This window comes from Camellia sinensis, chromosome 11, assembly GCF_055761805.1.
Source record: "Camellia sinensis isolate YWXY chromosome 11, ASM5576180v1, whole genome shotgun sequence".
Classification (NCBI taxonomy): domain Eukaryota; kingdom Viridiplantae; phylum Streptophyta; class Magnoliopsida; order Ericales; family Theaceae; genus Camellia; species Camellia sinensis.
The window spans coordinates 65180917-65195416 of NC_138971.1; the positions used below are offsets into that span (position 1 = coordinate 65180917).

At 34.2% G+C, this 14500-nt stretch overlaps 1 protein-coding gene and 1 pseudogene across 1 annotated transcript; one reads left to right on the plus strand and one right to left on the minus strand.

Annotated features, from left to right (window-relative positions):
- The first annotated feature begins 6120 nt into the window (after positions 1–6120).
- LOC114294178 (large ribosomal subunit protein uL2z pseudogene) lies at positions 6121–7061 on the plus strand (annotated as a pseudogene).
- Positions 7062–10186: 3125 nt separating this feature from the next.
- Positions 10187–14216, minus strand: LOC114276869 (kirola). The gene is made up of 2 exons (XM_082894040.1): positions 13620–14216; positions 10187–10767 (listed from the first exon to the last, which is right to left on the minus strand). Exons 1-2 carry the CDS (start codon positions 13804–13806, stop codon positions 10472–10474), a joined length of 483 nt encoding a protein of 160 aa, XP_082750166.1. The 5' UTR covers positions 13807–14216; the 3' UTR covers positions 10187–10471.
- Positions 14217–14500: the final 284 nt, after the last annotated feature.

Here is a 14500-nt window from a genome sequence, read left to right on the forward strand (position 1 = left end):
TTTACAAAAATATTGCACGAAAGTTTTTACAATTGATTTCGTGAAACATCAAAAAATATGGATATAAGTCTTAAAATAAATTATATAATGATAAATTATTTTTTTTATACAAAATTTGATTAAAAATTCTATATAATAGTAATATCATGTTATCATTAGTATGCGATATCACCAATTAATAGTAAATAAACATATAGAGAGTGATCCTCACATGTCAAATGTAACTAACAATTCAATAAATTTCACATATTTATAGTGAGATTACTTATACTTGCATGTCAATTATAATGACATCACCGTTAAATTTAAAATTTTCATAAATAATATGATTTACAGTAGTCTCTTCATTTTCAATTAAAACAACCATTACTATTTTCATAATTTTTAAAATGTCGTTAATATTTCACTCTAATAATATTTTTGTAATTCTTTTTATTTAAAATATTTTCTTTATATTTGTAAAAAACGAATAAATAAATAAATAATCACAAAATCCGGGGGGCACGTGACCCCCCTGGTCCTTACGTGGCACCGCCACTGAGTGTGGTGCTTTCAAATGGCTCAAGCTTCTAAGGCTGAAATAAATAGATTTGAAACAATTAGAAAATGGGTTGATTTCTCTCTAGTCTGTGATCGGACTGAAGAGTACTGTTGGATCCGTGGGGTCTACTACAGATCTCATTTCGATAATCTGAACCGTTACATATATAGAACTCGTCGAGTACTATATTTTTGCAAAAAAATCACGTTGATCGGATATTAATAATTACGTGATCAAATCAGTTTTGTATTAAAAAAAACAGACGGTGAAAAAATAAACGGCTGACGAAAATCTTATCTGATGAAATAACTATTGATATCCAATCAAGGTAATTTTTTACTGACATATATCTAGTATTTGATGAGTTCTAAATATTGAACGATTTAAATTATCGAAACGAAACCTGTGGCAGGCTCCATGAGCCCAACAGTACTCTTCAGTTGATTGAAGGAAAGCTCAACCCATTAAAATACTCTAGAAGAAATATGGACGAGTGGCAATATGTTATTGGATGCTAATCCTCTTACGGTCAAATAATCAATAGAAATATTTGAATTTCAATCTCATCAATCAATCCCAAAGGATTAAATTAAAATACTCTAGAAGAAATATGGACGAGTGGCAATATGTTATTGGATGATAGTCCTCTTACAGGGTCAAATCATCAATAGAAATATTTGAATTTCAATCTCATCAACCAATCCCAAAGGATTACCCTAGTGATTAAGACTTGAATCTTGGAACTTTAAAACTTTCTAATCGTTGATTTGGAAAGTCGATTGATTTTTTAATTTTTTTAATTTTTTTGATTATTTTAATTTGGGATTAAAAAGCTTAATTTGAAAAAAGTTTTTGATTTTTTTGTAAGAAAAAAAATGTAATGATCATGAGTTAAATGTGATGCTTTGTTTTATTAAACTAAAAAATCTATTTTATTTTTTGTGATTATTTTAACTAAAAAAAAATCTCAAAACTAACTTTCCAAACAGAGGCTAAGTAGAAACAATTCTCATAAGGGAAACCATACCCAATCCTTTAATTGGACTACTACGACGTCCCACATTGAGGAGATAGAAAGATAACTTGAGGGTCCAAACAAGCAATTGAAAGAAAGAAAGCCATGCCAAAAATGAGAAAAGATGCATGGTCCAGCCTTGATATTCGAAATGGAATTTTTATAATCTAAATAATTGGATAAGAGTTGTTAGTCCTCATCCCTCCTACCCAAAGTTGAATGTGAAAGTCATGCAGTGAGATTCCAACATCTAGGGTTCGTCCATATCCGCTTTGCTCGCTGGATTAACTTGATATTTTCGCATCAGATACTCGCAGACTCACAGTGGTCCTCAACAAGACTGCATTCTTTTGCTTCTGTCTTAATTTTTATTTTATTTTTTTGGGTAAATTACGCTTTGACCCCTTAAAGTTTCACTCATTCCTTACTTTAGCCCTTTAAGTTGATTTTTTTCACTTTGGCTCTTTATGTTTACAAGGATTTTTCCTACTTTGGCCCTTCATGTTTGTAATCATTTCCATTTTAGCCCTTCATGTTTGCAATCCTTTATACTTTACTCTTAGACTAACTTTCATCTAAAATAGTAACAGAATTTATCACATCACTGACACATCAGCTTCATATGTGATGTAAAAAATTCACTAATGATGCAAAAAATAAAAAAACAAAAAATTAATTTTTTGTCTTCAGTGAACTTTTTTTTTTTCAAATTTATTTACATTATTACATTATTGATACATCTAAATTAGATGCAACTAAAAAAATAAAAACAAATTTAACTAAAAAAAGAAAAAAAAAAGTTTACTAAAGACGAAAAAAACAATAGTAAACTTTCAATTTCAGAATTGACAATACAAGTATTTGAGTCGGTATATTTTCATTTTTATTTTCATCTTTAGTGAATTTTTTTCATCACATGTGGAGCTGATGTGTTAGTGATGTGACAGATTCTGTTAGTTTTTTTGATGGAAGTTAGTCCATGGAGCTGATGTGTTAGTAATGTGGCAGATTCTGTTAATTTTTTGGATGAAAGTTGGTCTAGAAATAAAGTGGAAATGATTGAAAATATGAAGGGTCAAAGTGGGATGGATTGCAAACATGAAGGGCTAAAGTGGAAAAAATTAAACTTAAAGGGCCAAAGTGGATAAGATTGTAAATATAAAAGGCCAAAGTAAGAAAAATTAAACTTAAAAGAACCAAAATAAAAAATGAATGAAACTTTAAAGAGGCAAAGTGTAATTTATCCTTTTTTATAAATTATATCGAGATTGAGAATGCATTAGAACAAGTAGAGAATTGGAGATAAAAAATTCTAATCACACTCATCATTTTTTACTTTGATTGGTAGAGCACCGTTTGGAGTGAACTAAATAAATCAGGCCTCCTTTTGGAAAGAAGAATATGGGGCTTTTTTGGCTTTTTTAGCTACAAAAGACAAAATATGATATTTTAGCCACAAAAAATAAAACATCACATTCAACCCATACTCATTACACTCTTCTCTCACAAAAAAAAGTCAAAAAAGCCAAAAAGTCAAAAAACTCTTCTCAAACCAAGCATTTTAGCCCAGGCTAAAATAACCAAAAAAGCCAAAAAGTCAAAAAGCCAACCCACTTCCCAATCTCTTTTTGCTTATTTGGCTAAATAAGCCACAATAGAAAGGCCACTCAAATTTTTTTACTTAGAAAAAAACAAATTTTTAACAACTTTTCAAATGTAACAATTTTTTTATTATTTTTATTTTATTTTAAGAAGGACAGAAAATAATTGTGTGTTTGGTTTGGTTTTGGGAGATAAATTTTCAAAAAAAATTTGAAAAAAATGTTTAGAATTTTTTTTTATTTGTTTGGTTGTATATTTTGGAAATAGTTTTGAAGTATGGAAGTTTGGGATGATTTGATATTTTGTTGTAGTTGAGTAGATGTATGTGAGAGAAAAAGTGATTGAGAATGAGAGAGGAGAGAAAAAAAAATGATTGATTGATGTATAGGAAAGAGAAAGTGATTTTGGAAAAAAATTCCAGAATCACTAAACCGAACAAAATTTTAGAAAAAAAAAATTTTAAATTTATTTCTCAAAAACAAACCAACCAAGGCCCAAGTATTTGGGATAAGTTAAAATGGAGTCCAGAAGCAAAAGTTTGTTTAAAAAGAGTTAAACCACCAAAAAAAAATCAAAAAAATCACATATCCTCTTATTAGGTTGTGCAATTCTGAACTCACCAATAAGTCAATATATATATATATATATATAGTGTAATTCAAATTGTAAACTCACCATACAAGAGTTAAATCTAATATAGATAAAAGAGGCTCATACCATGACTGAGGTACAGATGATGGTCTTTCATAATTTTGATCTGAGTCTGGATGCTTTACTCTGGAGCTTTCTCTGTTATTTATACTATCCCATAGTAACCATCGAAGTGGGCTTCCAACCGTCGAACAGTCCTCCCATAATTACTGAACATGTTGTCTCATAGTTAGTTCCACTACACCACTCTTTATAGTTAGGCTTCCCTCCTGATTTTGAATTTAAATGTATGAGTAACCGTTAGGCCACACCATCTTGCATCTCTTCGCTGATCCAGTACTATGCAAATCCACAATAACCAATGTTAACTGCCACGTGTATGATTGCGATTAGAGATTTGAATTAACTTCCCGTATTGGCCTCATCTTGCCACGTGTTAAACTGCGATTGGTCTGTACAAAATATGTAGCCAACACAAATATCATAAGTTAAAAGACTAAAAACATAAGATAGAGAACCTCAAAGTGTAACATTTCAACTCATATCAATTACCTTCCCCTTTTGTATCTTAACTTCTAAACCAGCAATCTTTTTGGTTATGACGAATCAGATCCTTAACTTAGTTTTCATTGTTAAAACTTTTTTAATTTCTGATAAAATTAAGTGGTGACTATTTCGATGTGAGATTAGCAAGTCAACACAACATGGGTGGAAATGTGTCTTATACTCAAAAAAGGCGTAGTGTCCACGGGTGCCTCTATTTGCACACCATATTTCATCTCAAAGCAAACCATTAATTGATTTATTTTTTATTACAACATTAACCTTATGTAAAATGACCACAAATCACAAAAGGTTATAATACACACCTTTTGTAGTTAGGTTCGACACTAAAATGTCGAACAAATGGTTAATGTTCGAAAGAAACACTCCGGACAAGTGGCTAAGGTTCGACAGAAATAATCCGAACAAATTGTTAAGGTTCGAAAGTCCAGAGTCGAACGGTTTGCAAACTGAAATTTTCACTGACATCTTGAGGAGTCTTCACCACTGGTTCTGTTCACCGGTGCCTTGAGGAGTCTTTATCACTGGTTTTGCTCACCAGTATGTGGGGGTGACAATCAATCAGAGAAAGGAGGGGGGAGATGGATCGTGGGTGGGGATGGAGTGTGTGAGTGAGTGAATGAGAGTAAAAATGGAAGATTGTGGGTGGGGTGTGTGAATAAGGGTAAAGATGAAAAGTTGTGGTGTGTATTGAAAAAATTGCTTATTTATCAATTTATTAAAGGTGTGCATTGAGATGAAATGTGGTGTGCAAATAGAGACACCCAGTGTCCACAGCTATTCTTCAATGATAAAAAATAAGCTCTTTCTTTGGATCTTGTCTTTCCTCTCTCGCTCTCTCCATCATCAACAGCAACCCAGGTATCTGTCTCTCTCTCTCTCTCTGCCTCTCTCTCTCCCCTCTGTTGGTGCTTCATTGAGAGAGGAAACAAATTTTTTCTGATTTTTTGTTGTTTAAACAATAGATACAACAGATCTATGTATCAACTGAAATTGAGGAAGTAGTTAGCGAGAAGAAAGGGATTGAGAAGTAGAGAAGTTTGGAAATGATAAAGAAAAAGAAGTTGGAAATGGTGTTGGCTGCACTCAATGAGAAGGTATTAAGTCAGCAGAAAAGGGAACAGAGGCTGTGAGCTATGTGGCCGATTTGGAGAAGTATCTGGAAAGTGTGGAGATGGAAAAGAAGATAGTGGAGAAGATTGATGTTTTAGTGAAAGAAATGAAGCAGAATGAAAGGAACTTTGAGAGCTTGATTGAGGAAAATGGTTTGATCAAGAAAGATTTGAACCAGACTTTGATAGATTTAGATGATCAGAGGCGAAAAATTGATGAAATAGTTTGAAAGAAAATTGAGATCGAGGAGGCAAAAGTCTGAACTGAGAATGAAATTATTGAAATGCAGAGAGAGAGAGAGAGAGAGAGAGAGAGATGGGTGAACTTGTTAAAACTACTCCACTCCACCTACTCCACCTACTCCACCTACTCCACTACACCTACTCTCCACTCACATCTCCTATATAAAGGAGACCAACCATGTACATAATATATAACAATCATCACATACAATTTATTCTCTTTCTATTTCTCTATACATTAATTCTAACAGTCTCTCTATTTCTCTTTATACATTAAATTTAACATGGTTTCAGAGCCATAAGATTTAGGCCTGTATTTCTTTCTCACCGGCGGGCAGCCGGCTGGCAACTTTGCCTTTGCTGCCCGCTGGAATTTTCTACGCACACCTTCTCACCCCCACCTCTTCTTACCTACCGCCGTCCCAAACCCTAGAGAGAGAGAGAGAGAGAGAGAGAGATGGGTCGTGTGATCAGAGCTCAACGTAAGGGTGCTGGGTCCGTATTCAAGTCCCACACCCACCACCGCAAGGGTCCAGCTCGGTTCCGTAGCCTCGACTTCGGCGAGCGCAACGGCTACCTGAAGGGCGTGATCACCGAGATCATCCACGACCCAGGTCGCGGTGCGCCTCTGGTTCGAGTCACGTTCCGCCACCCCTTCCGATTCAAGCACTAGAAGGAGCTCTTCGTCGCTACCGAAGGCATGTACACTGGCCAGTTCGTTTTCTGCGGAAAGAAAGCCAATCTCATGGTTGGCAATGTTCTTCCTCTCAGATCTATCCCTGAAGGTGCTGTTGTTTGCAACGTTGAACACCATGTCGGTGATCGTGGTGTCTTGGCTAGAGCTTCTGGTGATTACGCTATTGTTATCAGTCATAACCCAGATAATGGTACCTCAAGGATCAAACTCCCATCAGGAGTGAAAAAGATTGTGCCCAGTGGGTGTCGGGCCATGATTGGCCAGGTTGCCGGAGGAGGACGTACTGAAAAGCCCATGCTCAAGGCTGGTAACGCATATCACAAGTATCGTGTCAAGAGGAATAGCTGGCCCAAGGTTCGTGGTGTGGCTATGAATCCCGTGGAGCATCCCCATGGTGGTGGTAACCATCAACATATTGGTCATGCCAGCACTGTTCGCCGTGATTCACCACCTGGGCAAAAGGTTGGTCTTATTGCTGCCAGGATAAGCCAAAGAAAGAAGCGAAGAAGGAACCAGCAAAGCCCAAAGAAGAAGCTGGTGAGGAAGAGGAGGAGGCACCAGCCCCAACCTGCACTCTCTTTCACACGCAGTTCCCAAACACATCCACTACCTCACCTTTATTTTTTATTATTATAAAGCACTGCCCCTTGTTGAGCTCAGACTCATGACTCATTATTATGCTTCCCACTCTCTCCAACTTTCTTTATTATATATATATATATATATATCTCTTTTTATTATACTATATTACCCAAACACTCTCCACTTTCACATCACGCCGTCTGATCCCACTATACCCTTTATTTATTTTATTTTATCTTCCTTCTTTCACAAAAAAAAATAAAAAATCCATTCACATCCAACTCGTTTTCATTCCACAAACTTGTCATTTCTTCTTGCCGGGATCAACCCCGATCACAATTTTACACACAAAAAAAAAAAAAAAAAAAACCACACATCTCCAACCACAACCCACAGCCACCACAAAAACCGGCCTTACTTTTTCGCCTATTCCGTTGTTCTCTTCTTCTTACTTTTATCTTGGGTGTCCCATGACAACCCGGTCTCAGTACTTCCTAATCCACCGAGCACGTTCATTCCCCCCTGCTCCTCCACTGCAGCATATGGCGGACCTCCAACTTGGAACATAACGGTGGCCTTCCGCTTCAGCTCCTTGTTTTCCGCTTTTAGCACACATATCTCTGCTCGCGCATCCTTATACATGCGCTGGAGTAGAGCCAGTTGGGCGTTTAACTGCTGCACCTCATTTGTCCTACTCTGAAGCCGGTGCGACAAGTTTGTGACTGTAGTCATGGTCTCCACACATGACTTCAATGCATACTGATTGGCCTCAATATCCAATTGCGCTGCCATTATTTGCTCCACAGACCGCATAGGAAAGGTCAACGGAGCAAAACCAGGGGCGCTTGGTTGAGGTTCACGGGCCACCGCACCGGTTATCTCTCTTGTGGACTCGTTGAGGTCGGGAAAGAGGGTGAGCAGACCACGGGAAGAAGAGGCCATGTTCTGGGTAGCTGAACGGGAAGAAGAGGCCATGTTTTGGGTTGCTGAGTGTTTCAGAGAAGCAACGATTTCCGACTGGTAATGTCAGAAAGGGTTGGTTACAGAGTGTTTCAGAATGACAGTGTTCAGAGGTTTCAGACTGGTTTGGTTTACACAGCCTCCGCATTGGTTTATATAGACAATGACGACGCGGACGACACGACACTCTGTCGATCACGTGCCTCACCGCGTGTCCGGCACAACTTTTGATGGCTCGCCGTTCGATGATTTCTGTCGGGCACGGCTTTTGATGAAGTGGGCGCGCCTTTTGAGGGCGCGACTTTTGAGGGCTCGATATATATCTACCTGTATATCTTTTGGGCAGCCTATATACACAATCATACAGTAGCTTCTACATCGGTCCGACATGACCCCATAAACTGTCCCGACATTGATTCCGGTTAGCTTTTACATCGGTCTGGCATGACCCCATAAACTGTCCCGACATTGATTCCGGTTAGTTTTTACAACAGTCCGGCATGACCCCATAAACTGTCCCGACATTGATTTCGGTTAGCTTTTACAACGGTCTGACATGACCTCGTAAACTGTCCAGACATTATCTGCTACAACGGTCTGACACAACCATACAGTGTCCTCTACAACGATCTGACATGCCCGCACAGTGTCTTCACCAACGGTCCAACAGGACCATACAGTGTCTCCTATCCTCTTTTATTTTATGTATTAGTCTATTTTCTTATTTTGTTACTCTTTCCAAATTCAAGTTGATTTGTGTCTATCCTCCTTGAGTTTGAGGGGGGCTGTTAAAACTACTCCACTCCACCTACTCCACCTACTCCACTACATCTACTATCCACCCACATCTCCTATATAAAGGAGACCAACCATGTACATAATATATAAAAATCATCACATACAATTTATTCTCTCTCTATTTCTCTATACATTAATTCTAACAGTCTCTCTATTTCTCTTTATACATTAAATTTAACAGAACTTAAGAATGATATTTCAGCATTGGAAGCTTCATGTAGGAATCAAGCAGAGAAAACCAGACAATGGCAATCTGTAGTTAATCAATGTAGAAATGAAATTACTCATTGTCATGAATAATTAAAAAATAAAATAAACATTTTATGCATTAAAACTAACAAACACGTTTTTAAGTTTTTATTTTAATTTTTTTTAAACATTTTGTTCAAACCAAACGTTTTTACAATTTTTGTTTTTCTAAAATTAAGCAAAAAAAAAAAAAAAAAAAAAAAACCATATGTCGTGCTTAGTAGAGTTTTAGATCTATGAATTGATAATAGAGTTGTATTTTGAGTTTGTGAGTTTTGAAATTATAATTTGAATAGAGAAAATTTGTTTGGTTATAAATTTTGAAAAGGTTTTTGAATTGAGTTTTGAATTTTTGATGTGACATATGAATTGAGAAAATTTGTTTAGTTATGAGTTTTGAAAAAAAATTTCAGAACTTACTTCAAAAAGTTATAACTGATAAACCAAACGAACAACTCAAAACTCTATTGCAAATTCTATTCAAAACTCATAACCAAATTCTTTTTAACATTCAATTCAAAAAAATAATTTGTTATTTTTGTGTAAAAAAAATAAATTCTATATTTAAAAAATATCAAAACAAATATATATATATATATATATATATATATTCCAAATAACAGGTGGCGATTGGCAATTGCAAAAATAAATAAATAAATAATAAAATAAAATTACATGGTTCCGGTCAACCGGCCGGACGTTCGAGGGAACGTCTGGGAGGATGACCGAATAGACACAAAATTCAAAAACTCCCATGCTTTTCAAAATGGAGAAGACGAAAGAGAGAGATATGCCAAACATGAAAGAGAAATATATTTTGAAATGTGTGGTGAAATCACATTTTCAAAATTGTATCCAAACGGAGTGTGCATATGGAGGGGTAGAATTATGATTTGAGAGTTTCACCAAACACAGCCGTAAAAGTTACCAAACGCCATCTTAAATTACCGAAACTATAGTTATCTATTGCTTTCTAATGATTGATTTTTTGTTGAAAAAAAATCCCTCATTCCAATAATGAATACAGTGTTAACTATAAAAAAACACTTTAATACACAATTAATACTTGGGATGAAATTAACAGAATATTTGGCACATTGACAAGTTGTATTTTAGCCCAAAAAGTTTGGCTACACTTTTATCATTCAAAAACTGGTGCATGGAGAATTACAGATTTCAAAACTACATATTATTTATCAGACAAGCTGAGCAAATAGTCACCATAATGGCTTCACAAACTTTATTATACATTTTACTAGTTAACCAATACTTCCATAGCATACATATATTTATATGCCCTTTGTTTGGTCAGGGATTCTCTATTTCACAAATTTTCTACTTCTCGATCTTAATTCACTCACAGTCGTCAGATCTTGTGAGAATCTTGAGATATAAGAATCTTCAGACATGATCAAATTAAACGACTGCAAATTAGTTAAGACAAGAGAACATAGTTTTTAAGACACAGAATCCTCAGCGGCTTTGTCTTGGGCCTTGAGGAGGTAAGCCTCTATATCCTTACTGACATTAGCCACAAAGTCCAGGTACATGGTTGGAGGTGGAGTATCCTCATGTTGCTTCTCATAAGCCAAAGTCAATTTTATCAAACATGCATCATCCTTGTTTGTAACTTGCAGTGTGGCCTTAAAGGTCTTGTAAACCTTCAAGACATCTCCTTCAAAGAAGTTGAAAGTAACTGACTTGTTATCCACATCAATGGCTTCAATTCTCTCCTTGCCAGATTCAGAACCCCCTATCAACGGTATACAAGAAAAGAGTGATCATTAGTGACATAATAACGGCTTAAAGTTTTTTTGGCCTTAGATTAAAAATAAGAAATTAGAGATTTTGAAAAATAAGAACCCTGACAATAAATTTTGGGTAAATTATGCAAATGATCCCTGTAGTTTACATGATGTGTCAATTTGGTTCATATTGTTTCAATTTGCTCGATTTTAACCCTTAATTTAATAGATTGTGTCATTTTAATTCAATAAATAACGGTTGTTAAGTTTGTGAACGGAAAGTCTACGCATAGTTTGAAAAACTTGAAAAAGACACTCGAAAAATTGTTCCATGTAGTTCACTATGAAATAAATTAGACACAGAGAGAGACAGTTGCAAACAAATTACCAGAACATTCAATTTGAACAGATAGAGATGGATCTAAATATTTGAGTAGTTTGGTTATTTTGTATAAACATAGCTTTATGCACATACTATTTTTGCGCGTGAATTGTTAGACAAAAAAAATTCAAATTTAGATTTATGACTGACCACCTAAATGAAATTCATCTCATAATTATACATATTTATTTTTTAAAAAATAATGATTTTTTTTTTTAAATCGAACTTGTCATCCAGTTATTTAAAAACATATACTATGCAATTATGTGATAATAATTATTTAATTAATCAAATTATTGATATTAATGATTTATACACAAACACTTGACCAAAATTGGCCTTGTAACTAATCTATTGAATCGAATTAAAATGATCTACTCCTCTCTTCCAACTAGAGAATCTAACATTTTCACAAGTTGTCCAACCTTGGTAACTTAGAAATTCTCTTAGGCCTTATTTGGGTCTTGTATTAATGGTGGTTAAAGGGCAAAAAAAATGTGTTTTTTTTTTTTTTTTTTTTTTTCCTATTTTAGGTTGTTCTTTTCACTTTGCCCATCTAAAATCAAAATACAATTTTAATGGAATTTTCATAAGTATTGATTGCTCATATGTAATGTGGACTTCCACTATACTAATCCCAACAAATCTAAATAATTGTGACCCATACGAGGTTCCCTAATTTTATGTTTACTCTCTGCGGTATTCGTTAACCCTCAAGTCTAGTGCTTGAATCTAGTTTTTCCTTTTCCTCTTTTTTTCTTTTATTTTTTTAAAAGTATATATATATATATCGAGTGCTTGAATTTAGTTTTTCCTTTTCCCCCCTTTTTTTTTTCTTTTTTTTTTTTAAAGTATATATATATATATATAGTGTTCACCATTACCTATCACTAAATAATCATATTGTTCGGCAAAGAACATGGCATCATTTTTAAATTTTTGTCATGATTCAACTTTTACTTTTAGCAGTATAAATAAATTCGGATATGCAAAATTTTCACAACAAAGTGGCATAGCATTTTTGTCACATGTCCTTTTTAGATTTATACACCATAGATTTGGCTATATATATCTATCCCTTCTAATTGTCTTTCTCATTGGTTCTGGAGTGATTTTTATTCTATTTGGTTATTTTCAGTTCTTAGATTTTTAGTAAGAATTTGTAATATATATATATATATATATAAATATAAAATAAACTACCCCATTGTAGTCTATTGTTTTTGGAGGTAGTATTTTGTGAGTGATTATTCAGTACTCCCGGAGTATGGACACGTGGTACTCCGTAATGTTTTGATTGGTGGAGAGACACAAGGGCCCACGATTTATGTTGGAGATAGGGGGACAACATGGGGCTAACTAATTGGTGATTGGTTTGGAATATGGACACGTGGTGCTCCGGGAGTATTGAATAATTTCCCGTATTTTGTAGTCTAACAATAAATAACTAATTTTGGCCAAGAAAAAAAGCATTGTCGAAAAGTTCTAAGAAATAAACTAATTAAAACAAACAGGAAGGGGAATTTAAGATAAATAAAACTAAATAACGTCTAAACTGTGAAAAGCCACACAATCCTAGGATCACCAATCACTACAAGTTTTAGGAATCAAGCTTTTTTTTGTTTATAGAAGTAAAAATTTTGTTTAAAAAAATATTAAAAGATCAATTTCAATGGTTACGTGAGTCGTCATAAGAAGGTCATCTTGAAAAGTTAGAAAATGATTTTCAACAATAAAATTTTTAAAATATTACTAATAAATGTATCATTTAGGAAAAAACAATTCATGCCAAAAGTTTGATTTATTAGATGAAAATTTTTGTTCTAAAAATTCATGCCGAGAGCTTTACTTTTTGAAATAAAAATTTTGGTAAAGAATAATAATTCATTACTAAATCTTTAATTTGTAATAAAAAAAAATTGTCACAATGGCATTTTTAACAATTAAGATATTTGAACTCTAAAAAATATTTGTCTACAATTTTGTCTATAAAATTTTAAATTTTTGTAGTATCACTTTTTTTTTTTTTTATCTCCTTTCAACTTCAGCAATTTGATCTCTACACTTTACGTCTGGTTTCAATTTAGTTCTTTCATTTAAATTAGATGTTAAATTTAACAAGTATCAGTCTTTCGAAGTGTACAAGTGAAAATAATTCAAACTAATTTGGAGGAAGGACCAAATTGATATTGAACTTAAAATGTACAGATCAAATTATTCAAATGAAAATAATAGGAACCAAAATAAAATTTGAGTCAAACTACAAGAATGAAAAGTGTAATTTATCCCTTTTTTTTTGGGCATACCTGTTGAAACCATCTTACTTTCAAAAATTGTTACATAGTAGTAGTATTTTGTGCTTTGTTTTGTTATTATATCATCTCTATTTTTGAGACTACCCAATACATAATATTTATTACTGAGCAAACACACAATCAGCATAGTATTTTAAAAAGATTGAATAATTACTAATCTAACCTGGTACATAGTTCCAAACCTTGACAGAGCCTATAGTAGCCCAGTCACCTTCAAGAACTTGAACACTCTTTATTTTTTCAGGGCAGATCTTTGGGAAGAGGTAGGATTTAGAGGTAAAGATCTCAAAAAACTTATCAGCTTTGCACTTGACCTCTGTTTGTCCCTCCAACTTAAAAATTTTAGCCATATTTCAATGCTATATCCGCTGCTAAAAAAAATTACTCAGAAAAGGGTAAGGGCTAGATGTGAAAACTAATACTCTAGTCTGAACTTTATATAGAAGAGTAGTGAACAAAAAGCTTTATGGGGATCAAATGGTGTTGATAAGAACAAAATATAGTTGTTTCGGGGCCCATCACTACTCGCCCACGATCCTTTTTTCAGATAAACTTGGTCCCTATACGAACAAAAAAAAATACCATATTTGTTGATGAAGAAATCTAACAAAGAAAATGACTAGATCCGCCACACGATCATTATCTACAAGATAAAGCTCCCTTAGCCATTAAACGGAATGGGGTCCTCCGACGCCCAAGTCAGTCCTCCAATATTATCAAAATATTTATTAATGGAGAAATACATAAAGAGAAATTGCGTACCTCAACCCATAGTGGTGTCGCCTATTTATAATGTCCAGTGACTTATCTAGCAAGTAGTTTGAATATTCCAGAAGTCATATCCTAAACAATCTCCAATTGTTTAGGACTCTTATATCAATAATATTTCATCTCCTTATGAGTTTTGCATAATATAAAACACTAATTCAATATTTAATGAGGATTTGACAACTATCATACACGTGGCAGTGCCAGGACCCACATAATTCCGGTGGTTGTTTTTATCCTCTCTCAATTGCCCCCAAACTTTCATTCTTTTTGAGC